The sequence below is a fragment of the Enoplosus armatus genome, chromosome 9 (assembly GCF_043641665.1).
Source record: "Enoplosus armatus isolate fEnoArm2 chromosome 9, fEnoArm2.hap1, whole genome shotgun sequence".
Classification (NCBI taxonomy): domain Eukaryota; kingdom Metazoa; phylum Chordata; class Actinopteri; order Centrarchiformes; family Enoplosidae; genus Enoplosus; species Enoplosus armatus.
In genome coordinates this window covers 17,864,296-17,881,668 of record NC_092188.1, presented here as the reverse complement: position 1 = coordinate 17,881,668, position 17,373 = coordinate 17,864,296, and the positions used below count along the sequence as shown (strand labels likewise).

Here is a 17,373-nt window from a genome sequence, read left to right as displayed (position 1 = left end):
CTTGATGCGCTTCGGCTCAATATTCCATGTTAGTCATAAAGAGCTGCTGAAATCGTAGGCAGAGGTTTTTATTCTGTAAAGCCCTGTGCTTATGAAACACAGATTAATCCCCTGTGTGATGATCCAGCCCGACAGTTTACATCCTCTGTTGCCATCTCCCACTGCTCATGGACTCCAGGAACCCACAGGTCTCTCTCTCTCCCTCTCTCTCTCTTTTTTTATAAATATTGCATACAAATGCAGCCTTTGCTTAAACTGCCTCCAAAAGCTTAATGGAGTGTGGAAGTCACCAAGCAACATTCCCACCTGGGCCTGCAAATTTATTCCAGGGAGTGCAGACACAGAGGCTATTGAAGAGTCCCTCTGATGATGAAGACTGCTGTGGCGTGGCTTGAGGGAAATATATTCTGAATAGTAGTCTAACAAAGTAACAGGGATTCACAGCTTGGGTAGAGCAAGTTGACAATGTTGGGACTATAACCCTAGCCATGATGTAACAAGAAATCCTAAAGTATGTGCCTCTCATTTCACTAACAAGCAGCTCTCTGCTGCTGTAATGGCGATTGACAACACTGAGCTTATTTCCACACAGTATATACAGAGGTGATCTTATAAAACTAGCCATTGAATTGTTATACAGTACAATATATTGCAACGACAGTACCACCCTAACATTAAATATAGTTTGTTCGTATTAACTTCCTTGAGTTACTTTACTTAATTGTGTGAGTTAAATTACAGTAAAAATAAAGCCAAACAATGTATGTAGAGTCCAGCATTTTAGTGTTTTTAACCTCCAGATAAAACAGTACGGAGAGAATGTCCATTTTCTTTGTGGCAGCTTGGCAGCTGAGTCTAGCCTATAGGCAGTGTGATAGCAGAAATCACATTTCAGTGTCTAGTATACAGGTAATTGAAATTTGTAAGTGCCTAGGGTAGAGTATCAAACGTGTGTCCTAGTCTATCCTCATATGACCGATAGCGTACCATAAGCCTTTGAGACATTGTGTCAACCAGGTTGAACTGGCAGGAAAAGGTCAGTGGGAAATATCATCTCATGACTCCAGCTCAATGACCTGAGGGTTTTACACCTGGGTTGGGAGGGTTGCAGTATTATAAGGATATATGTCTTGCTGTCAAGGTGTAGCTAAAAGGGCAGCCCTTGTTATGAATATATGTATTGTACTATGTTTATGAATATTTGAAATATGTTGCAAGCACACTGTGTTACTCTTGGAAGAAAAATTGGAGGGAGTACATTTAAAATGAATTAAACCATGTGCTGTTAATGATAATAATCAGATTATCTGATTAAGTTAGTGTCAGTACAGTGCCTGACATCATGTTTGAGTTATGGTTACCAGAATGAAAGCTATGTTCATCATAAAATGGATTTCACTAAAAATAAGAGGCTTAGCATCACGAATAATGCAAAATACAATGAACAGGGATAGACAGATGTTTTGTTTAATTGCATATTTACAAGCTAGCCTCAAGTATAATGAAGTAAATTGCAATAGGGAAAATAATTACCTCCTGTTAGCGTGATCAGATCTGTACTTCATCAGTCATATCACAACTATATTTGATCTGGATATGCAGCAAACAAGGCAGGGCTGGCAAGTCTTCTTCATATTTAAGGAAGGCACTGTCGAAAAGTTTTGCACAACGTGCAATGTTGCCATGTTCCCAGATCTTGGCAGTTATCTCATAGATGATAATATTACTGTATCACAGGTTGTCCTTTAATTTCAGCTTTGCCATTTGTGACAGAGTGAGTCAGGGAAGGATGTTTTTTTTCACATTTGGCTTGTTGCTTGTGCACCTGGCTGAGTGGTGAAGTGGTGACAGTACACTTTGTCTACAAAAGTAAATAAATGCGACAGCATTTTCCTTCTGCACCAAGGCGAGGAATCCAGTATTCTTTATTTGTTGTAGATGTTGTTTGTTTTTTAGAACAGTAAAAACTGGATGCCAACAGGGGCAACCAGATCAAATCAAATGGTTGATAGTGCTTCAGATCTTGTTGCCTGGGGCAAATGTGCAGCTGTTACTACTGAGCCTTACAGTACAAGTCGTTACATACGACTTTAATTTTTTTTTCTCAATACAAGACTTTTGCATGCATACATATAGCACTAATACTGATGACATAATCAGCTACATTTCCTTCTTTTGTCATCTGCAGTAGTTCCCCTAAACACACAGATTTACACTGTGTGTTTTTAGATTCTCCTACAGGTTGTCAGTGCAATGGACTGAGAGAGCTTAAAGAGTTTTGGGAATGTTTATACATGTGTTGGATGTTGGCAGATATTTTGCTCAGTGGTATCATAGTATCATATGACAGTTTGTATAGATTTACTGCGTTCGCTTCAAGCTGTCATGGTTTCTGTCTGACTGGCTGAAAAAACCCTGTGGATAGGTGCATACCTCCCTGTATGTGCCTGTGTTTTTCTTTGGACCACATTTTGCCATGCCACATTTTGCACCTGATACACTAACATAATGTATGCACATAATAAACACCCATCCATAACATCATAATGCGCCACAGTGTAATCTAGTTCAACTCTGCCTGAAGCATCACCTCAATCATACAAATAAATGCCTGTCTTTTTGCTTAGGACTCGCTGGTCCTACATGATATATATCTACAATTTGGATACCTGGTTTCTGCTCTTACTCCTGTATATACATATTCATATAGGCATTTATGCACTGTATTCCAGTTGATGATCATAACACTTGTAATAAGAAAAGAGCTGATAGTAGACACCAGTGCTTAAAGCACACTGTGACTACAGTCAGTAAAAAGGCTCTACATTCATTTGTGAGCCATCATTTCTTGGTAGCTCAGCGCTCATATGTATGCTCTGTGCATAGCTTATTTTATTTTGCATCATTCAGATGTCATTAAGGTACAATGTGCATCTGTCTTGCCCTTTAATGTTTAATTATTCTGTCAGAAATAAAGCTTGTAGTCATATTTCAAACAATAACTCTGCTCCTGTTTTAAAGAGATGAATTATTCATGGCACTCAACCTTTGCCTTGGGCACTGCTTGTAAACATACAGACATACATTGCCCCACAGGACTTCACTCTTGTTTACACCAAGTTCAGTGGCTAGTATATAACTTTTTTTGACCTATACTTCCAGCAGTGTATGGTGTTTTCTTACATAAAAACAGGGAGACTGTTGAGATATTTTGACATGATGAAAGTCCATTGTGTGTGCACTGGTACACAGGGAAGAAAGAAATTAAAAATCATGTGGACCAACATTTTTCTTTGTCAAAAATGCCAAACCATGCTTCAAGGTAAAGTGATTTTTTTCTTCAGCCTATGTTTGTATTGTTTGTATTTTGCTTAGAGGTTTTGTTTGTTCAGTGCAGCCGAAGCTTCAGAGGTGAGCAAAATTCATCCAATTAGCAGGGTCCTCCATGGTTTTTCTGGTATACATATTTTTTTTCTTTTGCAAGGTAATATGTGATTTTATTTTTGAAATGGATCGTACATGAAATATCCCCAATGAGATGTAGCAACACTCACTCATTAACTTTGTAGATAACCTTTGAAAATCAACTTTGGATCTACAAATCTAATTAAAATTGAAATGGTTGTCAGAAGCCATCTACATGACTGAAGTTGAAGATTGAATATCTGTATATACCTCTTACTCTGGATCTGATTTTAACGAGGTTATGTAGCAGATCAAATAACTATCATAACTTATTTTTGGATTTCTTTCCAAAAGTTGCATTTCATCCTAAGGTAGAGTCTGATCAGAAGGATACTCATAATGAGTCATTGGTGAGTTTGATTTCATAGACACAACATTCAGTCACCTCTGTTTATCTGCCCAAGGCTTTTTATAGCTCCAGTGTATGTGTTTATGATACTAACAACAACATATGCATATTTGTTGCCACAGAATGTGTCAGGAGGCGAGACACGAGCACTGACAGATTGCACTAATAAATCTGTGCTGTAACAAGATGGACAGAGAATGAGCGAGAGAGAGAGTCTGTGGAGACTGCAAGAGGTAAAGGGAGTGAGTCTAACTAGGAGAAAGAGGCACATAGCTCTTGGTTGAATGTGAAAGTCTCAGAGAGAACAAGTTAGATGGAGAGAGTTATAATGAGTGAGAGAGTTATAATGAGCAAGACATGGAATGAGAAGAGAGGGAGAGATAGGCGGAGTGCTGCTGAGAGCGATCATAAAAGCGTTGACCCCCGGGGCTGATTGTTTACTCATCAGTGATGTTCGCTAGAGAGTAAGATTATGCCTGGGGCCACCTTAATACATGACTTGCTACATCCCACACAGAAACCATTACCTTGTCTGTCTCAGTCAGCTTACAGTGTATACACTACCCTCAGTGTGATTAATCTAATGTGAACCGTGAACTCCGCTGTGCTCCGGCCCCACCTTGATGTAGAATGTGTTTTTGCTATGGGGGTTCCACAGGTGCATATGTCTGTGGATGTGTAATTAGAGAGTGTACCTCTGTCAAATTTGAGTGTGTCGAGCGCTCACATGAATGACTGCATTGACTGGATTTGACAACCTGTGGTTTTCAAGTTGATGAGATTCTGGGTACCCATTGTGTGAGTTCAATGGCTTGCGCTAGTTGTCAGATACGCCTCTGAAAAGTACTGTACGCTGTTTCAAAAGTCAACAAGTAAAAACGATGATAAAGACCCAAGCAAAAAGAGTGCAGCTAAAACTGTAAGTAAAAGAAGAAGCTGGTGACATGTCCTTGTCCTCTTCCTCTACTCTCTTGAAGTGACCAATACTTACAGCTTTCAATCCACAGAGGGGATTCTTTTACCCAAGATAGAAGCCTAATGGACTGGATGCGGCTTGTGCCAAGGTGCAGCCACATACTCCCTGCCAAAAGGCCTGATGCAATTTCACTGTGATAATGGGTCATTAAAAATATATGCGTCTGTGCAGTCATACAATCCCTCTGGTTTCTGTAAATGAGGCTTGTGTATGCTGTCACAGCCCAGAATCTCAGAAGGCCTGTGCTGCCACAAAGCAAAGACGACAGGTAGCTCTTCCATAATTCATAGCCAGAAGGACAAACATATGCTGCCATTTTCCTTACCTTTCGCTGTTGCCTGTGCTGTGAGTGTCTTTAACACCTTATCTGGGCTTTGTGCATATTTTGCCCTAAGGCACATGTGCTAATGCAGTGGCTGTGGGCAAAAATGGGCTTGCATTACATTCCAGTTACATTTGTGATTCGCTGAGCAATTGCTTTTCACAGTATGACTGATTGATAGTTCACCTGAGTGGCTGTGTACCAGTAGGAACTTCTGTTTCTCACCTATTTCATTTCCTGCCACCATGGCCATGTAGCTTGACCGACCAAAAATGTTTTTGTTAAATGTAACTCTCCTATTGCAAACAGATTGTGATGATAGCAGAGAAAATGGTTATTAACACATAAGCAGTAAACAAATGGAAACCAGGATATCAGTGTAAAAATGCCAGCTGTAACAGACCATCGATGGTCACTTATCACAGACAATGAGTTTAAATCCACCTGTTCTCAGTGATTTAGTATTTGTAGTTAAAAAATCTGAATGGAAATGACAGATGTTTTAAAAATGCTTGTTTTTATGTAACAGTCAGAACTCAAACCCCATTGACCTTTTTCACAGCAGACATTTTGACTCATTATTGCAGGAAAATCACAGGGGAGATACTAACATTAATGATGGCTCTGTGCCATTAAGTGTCCCAGGAAGCATTATCAACATAAGCCGATAACAGGAAAAGTAGCTACAGTTTCCTGAACACAAAGGCAACTGCTGTAGAACACAAGTTGTAGAAGTTCCTCTGGAAAGAGATGCCTTCTTATTCAGGTACTTTGAATCAATGACAAACAAATGGGCAGGCAGGTAGCTGATCAGAGCTGATCAGCTGTTGGGTAACAAGTATCAGGAGCTGGATACTCACCAAGATTGCCTAGTGGGCAGGTGAGCTGTATGTGCATGGATGGAAAGAGTACTAGAATATTATTCTGTTACTTTAAAGTAGGTTAGTTAAAATGTACTCTTAGTAAATGTTACTGTGTTACACAGTAAGTGTTACATTTTTAGAAAGGGGGGGTAAAGAAAATAATAATAATGTAATATGGTGATATATATGTATACACTAGTGGAGCAACATCACGGCACCAAGCCCTAATGTCCAAACCAACAATAAATTCCATGTCTATAGACGGCACTTTGCAGGCTGTGCATACAACTGATTATCAATTATAAACATACAACTGCTTTCCTCTATGTAGCCTTACTAGAATTAACCAGAAAAGAGCCCAAAAAAAGGCAATTAAACAAAAATGGCCAACAATAAATAAAAACAAAGACCACTAAAATACATAACCACTAGCAGTGTTATTACGACTTGTTCATCTGAGTGATGGCTGCTGGAACAAAGCTATTTTTATACCACTTTGTTCTACACCTTGGGACTATAAACCTCCGTCCAGAAGGGAGAAGCTAGAATTCACTGTGCAAAGGGTAGGAGTAGTCATTTAAAATCAAGCTGGTTATCCGCTGTAACTGTCTGGTGTACAGGGACTCTGGGTTAAGCTCAGACTCACCAATCAGCCTACTAGACCATTTAACAGTTGAATTGAGAGACTTCCTGTTCTTTAAAGATAGGTTCCCGAATGACAGCATGATAGAATAAGGTCATCATGGTTTTATCAATGTGGAAATAGTACAGTTCCCTAAAACAAAAGAGCTGGTGCCCCTTTTTGCACACAGTTTCACAATTTGCTTAAAAGTTCAGTTTTGAGTCAATAATTATCCCAAGATATTTATAAGATTAAATAGATATGACCTCATGTGTGTGGGTGTGTCTTCTAAAATCAATTATCATGTCTTTGGTTTAGAAATGTTTAATTGAAGATGGGACTCCTCACACCACTTGACAAAGTCGCCCTCCAAGTGATTAAAAAGTAAATTAAACAAAGTGTGGCATCCTCTACTCCTCTGTGTGGCCTAAAAGCAAACTGCTCTTTCTTTCTCAAAGCTTAATATGACCAGTCCACTCAGCCTCTGAGAGAGGCAGAAGTCTGTAGAAGTTACAGCTGGAGCATCACCACCATGATTATTTTTTAGGATTTACCCAGACAGCTTGCATGCTACATTGTGGGTGTGTTTGATTTGGGTCACTTAGTGTGCTTGTTGGGTGGTGCATTTATCCAGTGATTAATGACGGTAGATGAAACCTTTTGCAGAGGTACAACAATGATAAGCATACCCATACCCTGCGAGCACCGGCCCGGGTGCAACTGCACCCCCCACACCCCCTGGCACTCGGCCAGTGAACATACACATTTAGAACGTCTTATCCAGAGTGTCAGGTGAGTGCAGAGTGCCACCTCTCTGGAGCTCTGCCCTCCTGCAGCCGCAGACACACCAGCAGCTTCTTCTCTGCTGCAGCTGCTGATTTAACACTTTGCTCTTGTTCCGTTCTCATGCGCTTTATCTTGACTTTTTAAAATGTGACTTTTGTTCTTTGTAATGGATGCAACTTGAAATGTTGCAAAGTACAATACTTGTGATAAAAATTAAAAAAATAATAAAATTACTGATTTTTTTCCACCTGTGTGTGTGTGGAAAATAAACGTAGCACACAGAAATTAGGGACAAGGAAAGGGTAAGAGGCAGAATAAGATGGATATACACATTTTTTTCTCCTTTGGATAATTGAAGTTGGAAGACCTACTTCCGCTTGACTGTTCGTCAAACTCCCTTTAAGAACTTTCAGATAGAGGCAAGGGCAAAGGGAGAGCGAGGCCCTGCAGAGGCAGTCTAGGTTCACTGATGCCACATGATACATGAGAACCAAAGCCTGTTATCTCACTTTTATGCTCCATTTTAGATAAATACTCCACCAAAACTGCTTTACCACCACCGAGAATCGATGTGCTGGCAAGGTTTTTTTGAGTTGTAGCCACACCTGAATGAAATCGGATAGAATTGAAATGATTTAATGCCACTAATCTTAAGTCCTGCATCCTACCATGACAGTGTCACATAACATTAAAACTAACCTTGTCACATGAAGATGTTTTCCGAACTGTTCCTTGTTTAGGTCATGTTTTCTTAGTCTTAGCCTTGGCTCACAACCAAGTGTAACACTGAAAAATCATAAGCCGAATTGTTTTGGAAAAAAATGTGCTGGACTGACTTATGACACAAAGGAGTCGCCTCAACCAAAACCAGAGGAGGAATTATATTTACATCTGAGGCAAATATACTGTATATTTAGCGGATATGTTTTTAAAAGGTGAGCTATTTTTTCTAGTAACATTGCAATGGTGATTTGTAGTTTGTGAGATTTTATATACCTATATATATACATATATAGCACAGCACTTTGGCCCTCCACTTGTTTTAATACTATGTGCTACATGAACAAATTTCTCTCTTTCTTTGTGGGTTGTTTGTCTGTTGACTGCATGAAAAAAAACATATGAATCTGTCTTGTTGTGAGGCGACAGTGATAATCTCTGAGCCCCAATACCTGTGACTAGAAGTAATACTACTGATAAACATAACCCAAAGGCAATCCAGGAGCAGATTGGTTTGTACGGATTAAATAGCAACAGAGGAAAAGAGATTACTAACGCAGGTATTACAGACAGCAGTTCAAAAAGGTCCCCTAACAATTATACACATCTCTCTAAGCATCAAAGGTGCTGTCTCAGAAATGCTGGTAAGCATTTAAACATAATGAATGTCATCATTTTTAGACAGAAGTCTTTGTGTTCAACAACTCCTCAAAAACACCTCTTTATAACTCAACAACATTTCTCTCTTTCAACCAGTGTATGTACAAGATAGTACACACATGAGGATGTCAACCTTGTATTGTGGAATTTCTTTTTCCTGGCTGGCATACATGAGTTTTATCACAATCAATCAACTACACACAACACACCAGTGATCCAGTGGGCCGTGCTCATTCATTCTGTAGAAGAAAGATCAAATAGCGGAGGGAGGAAGGACAGAGACTGAAAGAGCCTTTCTAAGATTATGACATTTCTCTTCCCTGCTGTATTGTAATGATCCTATCTGCCGCACATGCCCTTGTTTTTGACAGGGAAAGGAGTCCATCCCAAACTCTGAGATGATAAAGAAACCAGATGAAAACTGAAAAGTGCAGCCAAAGTTTGTAATAGAGGAGCAGTAGCATTAAGGCAATCAGATATGTTGTCTATTCCCTAGCCTCTTCTGCTCTTGTTTTCTCTTAATAGGGGAGCCCTTACGTTTTAGTTTTCTCTCGATTTCCCCAACCTGTAACACATCATCTGATATTTCTTAGCTTCTAAACAGTTCTGAAATTGGTCAAATTGAGACCCATCCTCAACCTCATCCTGATTTCAGTTATGTGTTGACATAAATCTTGTCACAATATGGACTTTACAATCAAGGTCACTCATTTCCTACATTCTAATTTGCCTGTGACGAAGAAAGCAAGTCATTTGGACAAATTGGCCATTAGAACAGCAAAACCACAACCATATTGTCAGTCCAAACTTTGCTGCTGGACTCAAACTACTGTCTCCATCTAAATGGGGGGCATGTATTTAATCTTGGTTTATACATGGCAGGTTGGCTCCCTTTCAGCAATGCCCTGTTAACAGTTAAAATGAAGTGACAACACCTCTTTCTTGACAGGAAATGAAAGTTAACACTTACAGTGTTGGGCAGTTAACAATATACACCTTCAAAAAGAGGGGTTACGTTTGACAACATTTTTACTTGAGTTTTATGTATAATATTGCACAGAAAAGATGTATTTAATCACAGTTTTACATAATATTTTCCAGTGATCTATGTTTGCTGTGAAACTAAGCGATGTGTCAACTATTGATGTACAGAGAAGTGTAAGCCTAAAGTCTAGTTTGTGTGTATAGTGACAGTATACATATACATAGTATAGTAACATTTAGTATATATCCATCATGGTAAAATATGTTATTGTAAACACACTAAATGCAAAGTTCCTTTTTATTGTTTAGCATCCAAGAAGTAAAAGATAAGGTTAAAATCGAGGTAAAGAAGTTGGAGTAAACTGTGAATGGTGGAATCCTCTTGCCAGCTCCACACCGTACAGGACACAGGGTGTTTGTTGTAGCGTAATGGTGTGGTGATGTTTTCTTGGCACACATTACTGCCCTTAATACCGTCTGAGCACCACTCAGACACCACAACATACTTGGACATTGTTACTGACCAGGTGCATCCATTCATCGCCACAGTCTACACTTTTTCAAATGGATACTTGAAACAAGCCTTGTCACAAAGCACTCATCATCCTGAAATGGTTCCAGGAACATGACAGTGATTTTAATTTACTTCACTTCCCTGCACTTTCTCCAGATTCCAGCCCAATAGAGCACCTTTGAGATGTGGTAGCAAGGGATTTTCACAGTGTGAATGCGCTGGCAAATGTCTGCAGGAACTGTGTGTATTGAGTCAGAATGAACCAAGAAGAATGAACTTTGTTGAATCCATGCCTCAAAGAATTGAGGCTGTTTTGAAGCAGAAATCTCTTGCAACTTTAGCTCGTGTATCTTATAAAGTGTATTTTAAAGCGTTGACTGAGACTATGAGACTGTGCTCCCTTCCCTTTGTTTTCTGTAAATGACTGTAATGTATGACCACCCAGACACTATTGCTTTAATCACATGATTAATTTAAGCCAGGGGTGCACACACTTTTTCAGCATGCGAGCTACTTATAAGTTTAAATGATCTACCTACTATAAAAATGCAAAACATATATTTATTTATAAATATATTGAGTATTCTTTATATGTACAATATATGTTGGTGTACCTTGCATAACTGCATGAACCCATATTGCACAATATAACTCTGCATTTTTTGTCATTACCTTACTGACAATGACTTGCACTGAATGGAATCAGCCAGGGATGCATAGTCCGGACAGTAGCACACTTCCAAATGATCATCAGTCAAGGTGGAACGGTATTTGGACTTAATAAACTCAGCAGCTTGCTAGAGTTTTGCCGCACTTGGCGTGCTTGTACGCGCATGCGCGGTGACCCATGTGTCAGAAAAGATCAGATGTCAGACTGGCTGCCCTGTATGTCAACCAAGTGACAAATTTCATAGGGAGGATGGATGATAGGCTGACGTCTATTTTTTTTAATGCCATGCGATCTACCCACACTACCTTTGCGATCGACCGGTAGATTGCGGTCGACGTATTGGGCACCCCTGATTTAAGCAGTCCCTGGAATCTATTAAAATCTGGTAGAAACCACCAAGGATAGTAGAAACCATCACAGCCACTGCTTTCACACGCAAGGAAAATTATTTAAGCCCCACACACACGGCCATATCTCTCTACTAATGGTATGAGATACAGGAATGCACTAGAATCATGATCTAATACCCAAAGAGGTATGCGATTACAGCGACTTAACTGCTTTGGGATAATTCAAGGTGAAGATGCAGGCATGAAAATGTAGTCCATTGTCCAAATGCATTGCGTTACACTACCATGACTATGCCCAGAGGACAAAAGGTTCATCATGGTCCTGCATAAATTAGGTAACAAGTTTACAATGATTTATTGACTTAATATCTGGACACGATTACAGCAAAGGAGCAGATTGGAGTCATGCTTGGCTGACTTTGGATTAGAGGCAGAGATGGGCGACCCTGTACTTGTGAGAGTGTGTATACATGTGATCGTGTTTGTGTGTGTGTTCACAAAGCAGAGGAGTGCAGCCTATTCAACATAGCATGGTGTCAGTATGCTAATACCACAGCAGTGAGCTGTCCCTAAGGGTAAAAGAAATCATCTCTTATTCAGACCCTGGTTCAGCCATAGGTATTCCTGCTATTCAACAGATAAAGAAACAGGTCTGTCTGTGCTGCTCTGTGTGAGCCTTTTTTTTTTGTGTGTGTGTGTGTGCGCGCATTTGCAGTTTTGTTTTTTTGCTTTGTCAGAGTTTTTTTGGCTGTCATTTGACTTGCTGTTGTGTGTGTTCAATCTGCTTCATGACACACAGGATAAGTAGTAAGGCACCATTATTATAAAAACATAGAAACACATTTTCTCCTCCTCCTCGCTTGCTCCATGTCTTCAGCACTGTCAGTTTGGTCAGTCACTCGGTCCAAAACCCTCTCTCTTGGGATATAAAGTGCAGCATTACCTCCAGTGGCTGTTAGGGGGCGTTTGTTCTCTCAGTTTAGTTTCTAACTGTGCCTCTCATTCTCTCTCTTGCTGTGTCTTTCTTAGTTATGTGACGGGTATAACGATTTTACAATGCTGTACTGTGAGGCTACATGCCAGAGGAGATCCGTACAGCTACAAAGTGAAGACGACAGGAAGCTGCTCCATTATTCATAGCCAGAAGGATAAACATATGCTGCCATTTTTTTTACCTTTAGCAATTGCCTCTGTTGCAAGTGTTTTTTACACCTTTTGTGGTGGGGTTTGTGTGTATTTTGCCTTGAGGCATGTGGATGTAGCTAACACATTGGCAAAAGCTATTACTGGCCGGAAACTGCCTTCTTTTTTAGCATTGAAGTCTGCTCTTCACAACATGGCCCAATTATACTTAACTAGCATGTCTGTGAACCAGTTAGAGCAGCTACTTTCACTTGTTTAAAACTTGTTACTTTATTTCCGTGGCACATTTAACTCGGCTGTATTGACTGCAACTTGTTACAATGTTAGTTCATTGGTTAGCTGAGAGAGCTAATGGTTTAAACAGGTTTACTATTCTTTTTATGAACATAGACTGTATTTGTTCTTTCTATTTACAAAGCTGATGAAGAATTAGGATTATGCTTTAAGATTAATGCTTGATGAAGCCACATATAATTTAGTATTTCAGATGATCTTGCTATCTAGGAATGCTATTTCTCACAGATTAAACCCAATTGTTAAAACCAGGATGGTATTTCATACTAATATTCCCTCTGTGCTAGAGCTATGATGGTGTTATTTGTTAACTATTATTCTTTTAAATGAACTCTTTTCAAACCACTCGACATACTGGATCATTGAAACTGTGTGAGACTGTTCATTTTCTTGGGAAAGTAAAATATCAGTAGCTTTTCATTTATTTTCATAACCTGCTCCTCTTATGAATCAAATGTCATTACGGTTGTGATAGCTGAAGCTATACTATATATCAGCTGTAGCTGAACACAACCTGTGATGCAGGCACATGCTTTTCCATATGACAGGAATGGCACAGTGTAAGATGCTGCTTACCTTGGTGATGTGATGGAGGTTTACCTAAACCGTAGTAAGAACCTGTTGTGTGCACCGCCTCAATTAACCACCAACACTGTGGCTGTTGTTGCCTGATTGTTGACAGATATTAGCTGGCGGTTGGGGAAAAACACGGTGAGGACACTAATGATCTCAGCCCCATGGTACGCACAGAAAATAGACTTAATGCAGTGACGCAATAGCCGTCCATCTTCATCAGGATGAAGGGTAGAGAGACGGGCAGAAGAGAGAGAGAGAGAGAGAGAGAGAGGATAAGAGAGAAGTGCGTAAAGACTATGTAGCTTCTACAAGATGCCTGTGCACCAGAGGGCGAGATTTAGGATGTAATTTTACCATTGGTAATCCACACGCATGCAGCACTTTTATGCACACTGGCATGCACAACCGCACATACACAAACACACATGTTATCAGAGAAGTAGTGATCCAGTCGGCCATGTCTATTGATTTGGTTGGAGAAAGATCAGATTATTTTCAGGGGCGTGTACACATTGATATAATCAGGAATGCTTAATTGGAAATATTCATGCAGGACATTATTTAAATAATTCTCTGTTCATTAACATAAGTTCTCAGTAGTTTCCCTCACTGAGGGTGAGATTTAATTATTATTTTTGTAATAAACAACAATGTTCGCACGTGACATGTCATGTAGTGAAGGCAGTTTAAAGATTAAAGGTCAGATTCTGCAAAGACATTAAGTCCAGATGCCCTCTCCATGCAGTAACCTGTGGTCTCAGGTCAGTCCAACTGAAATTTAATTGCATCTTTTATGCATACATCTGTAAGCTCTGTAAATCGCTTGTCCTGTGTTCCCCTTTGAAAAAATTTAGAAACCATAAGGGAGAAATTATATATATATATATATTCATGATGGCGCCCCCTAGTTTTGCATGAATCCATCGGAATACCAGTAGTTTTCCGTCTACGTACCTGCAAATGTCACTTTGGTCTGGTTAGATGCTGGTGTGCTCCTTACTCTTCAATACCACCACCAACACGCTGTCTGTCCATGACATGTAGCTTCTGTCCAAGTTAGTTTAATTTTCCTCTCGTTCTTCTGCTGGGGCTCAGCCTGCAAGCTGTTGTCAATCACACACAGACAGCAACATGCCCCTCCAGCTGTTGAGAGGAAAAGGATTATTTCTGATATTTCCCCAAAGACCCTTTCCCCCCCCCTTTTTAAATTATAAAAAACTATAACAATACATTGAACTTAACACTGACATTATTTTTGACTGCAAAAAGGGATGACTAAATGTGATTTTAGTTTGACTTTAAGTAGTTTACTGTATTCTGTGAAGGTTATTCTCCACATGTTAAATGCCATGGCACACCAAAGAGAGGTAAAAAAAAAAAATCAAAGGAAAGCCTTATTATTGGTTGTTAAGAAAATGTCACTTAAGTTTACAGTAGGTGAGCAGATACTACTTTGCTTGAGGAAATAGTGACCTATAAAAAGCTCCTTTCCAGGAAGCGTATTGCACCAAAAGTCACAATTTTTATTGAGTCTGTTAATGCTGTCCTGCGCATTTGTATTTTCTCTTAACACTGGAGTAAAATGAATTGGTATTTAAAGACTAAACAAACACAAACCCCACCTTGGTAAATGTGTGTCCATATTAAGTGTATGGCAAAATGGCAGAGCTGGGTGAAATAGGTTAATAACATCGTGATGAAATTTATTATTGATTGACATTATTAATCACTGTTAGTTATGTTGTAGGCAAAAAATAATTAAAAGAATGCAAATTTAGCATCGAATTAAAAGGTTCTGGCTTAAGTGTCTGCATTACACTGCAACACTTTACAATGTGCTGGTTTGACCAGGACTAAGAAAATAATACAAACAAGCTGTCAATCAGAACATGTTCATGTTGCTTTCTTCCTTCTTCTCCAACATTTATAGAACTGTTCAAATGTTTCTTTATTCCCAAAACAAAAGACACATTGACATGAACTTCCTTTACTGACAATCTGTAGACAACATTTCTCGACGATCTCTGTGTCTCAGATTCCTCACTGGCTCACACACACACACACACACACACACACACACACACACACACACACACACACAAGTAGCACAAGAAAGTCTTATTACATGGCTGATCATTTTACAACATGAACCTCGTGTTTTGTCTCATGAAATAAACCCAACGTGTATCATGCTTCTGGTAAATGTGCCTCTGCAATATTGTAAAGGGTGTCTATGGGCAGAATTTTGCATTTGTGACAAAATTATCTCAAATAGATTGTAAATACTTTTTGTATTGTCTGGTCCTAGTTGGTATCAGATAGATACTGATGTCGTGATTGATTGAAAGCAGGAGTGGCTGAATAAGTATTTTCAGTAAGGAGAGTTACAGTGGATCACACTGAGTTGAAATAACAGGGAAAAAAGTCTCCCCTCAGCATGGAAAACTAACTGGTTCAGTACAGTCAGGACAGACTGCTCTGTCTAAGTGTGTCACCATGGCATGTCAGCAGCGTTTTGGAGAATTATATCCGACCTTTAAAGCCAAATTTACTCAAGTAAAGAGAGATTTAGTCCATAAATTCTGCCAATCATATTTTATTTAAAGATTAAAGGAAGTGTTATGACAAATTGGTTGGGTAGAAATGTTTTCCATGGTCTTCAATCTGGGGAGAGACACATGCAAATTAGATTGCATACATGACCCTTCAAACAGAAGGGACTACTCCAGTCAAAACAACGTTAACCTCTGTGTTACTGGTTCAAGGTGTCAGCTTTGTCAAAGCAGCAGCCAGACTCTTTAAAGACTGAAAAGATAAAATCAAATTCTCAGCAGCTTACCTAATAATTGCCTCCCAGGGACAATAAAAACCCCAGTGAATGGGCTGAATGTTGACATATAATTTTTGATTGCTGCAAAATCATGTTCTGATGTACTACCGCTCCTTTCTTTGCAGTGCTGTTTGGCCAGTTTGTGGTATTCCAGACTTTGACCAGTGATGTGGTCGAGATCTATGATGGATCCTCCACAGATTCAGCGCTTCTCTCCTCCATATATGGATCCCACTCAGGTAAAAACATAACTCTGAAACCCTTAATTTATTTATGCTACTAGCTCATTGGTATGAGCAGTTCTGTCAAGTACAGCATTTTGCACTGCAGGCAAGACAGCACATCCATCTCTCGGTTCAATTCAAATCAAATAACTATTTTTCCCAGACAAAATTACAAATCTAAAATCTTAGCTTTATGCTGCCATGGATAATGATTTTTCTTTTCCTTCTTACATTTCTGTAATGATGATATAATGAAACATGATGATGATACATAATACATTATGATTACAATTGAACAAACTCCTGAGGTCCCAATTAAAATAACAAAACCAGATGTTGTAGATTGTGTCAGACTGTGACACAATGTGAAAACATACAAATTAATCAGATCTGCTGCTTCCATTTATAACACTACTGCAGATAAGACACAAACAACTACCTGTTACACAGAACTGAAACAATATTTTCCTTCTTTTTCCAGATTAATTTACAGTTAATAAGGTCATGCAGAGCTTATGTTCATAATGTGTCAATTATGTGTTACTTTGTCTACATGTTATCTGTGGAAACAGCATCATCTAAAAGAGTTGATAATGTCTCCTTTTGATTTTGTTATTTAGGCGAGACACTCCCTTTGAGTTCAGGAAACAAGATAATACTCAAGTTTACCACAAATGGAACAGATACAGCCAAAGGATTTCATTTTGTTTACCAAGGTAAGGGTGTTTTTCTGATACGTTTCCAGAATTGTGATGTGGAAACTTATTTGGTGCATTGAGTCCATTTACTTGCTTTTGAAAAAAGACACTTTAGCCTTGCACTCATCACGTATAGGGCTGTTCAGCTGAGAACCATTGGCTGTGCTGGGCATGGCTGAGCGGAGCAGGATGATGTGGAATCAAACAGCCTATCCTGGCACAGCAGAAGAGAGTGACTAATGACGTGCAAGGAGATCCACAAGGGCTTTGCCATTTCTCTCTGCCTCCTTTGTCATGCCATCTCTCCTCCCTGTTGTCTTTTTGCCT

General features: G+C 39.3%; 1 protein-coding gene across 1 annotated transcript in view; it reads left to right on the top strand.

The window, feature by feature from the left end:
• LOC139289917 (CUB and sushi domain-containing protein 3-like) overlaps positions 1–17,373 on the top strand; it is a 201,014-nt gene that overhangs the window by 99,275 nt on the left and 84,366 nt on the right. The window contains exons 33-34 of the mRNA XM_070911585.1: positions 16,250–16,363; positions 16,969–17,064. Of these exons, the coding sequence (XP_070767686.1) occupies positions 16,250–16,363; positions 16,969–17,064 (210 nt within the window). The remainder of the gene's footprint in view (positions 1–16,249; positions 16,364–16,968; positions 17,065–17,373) is intronic.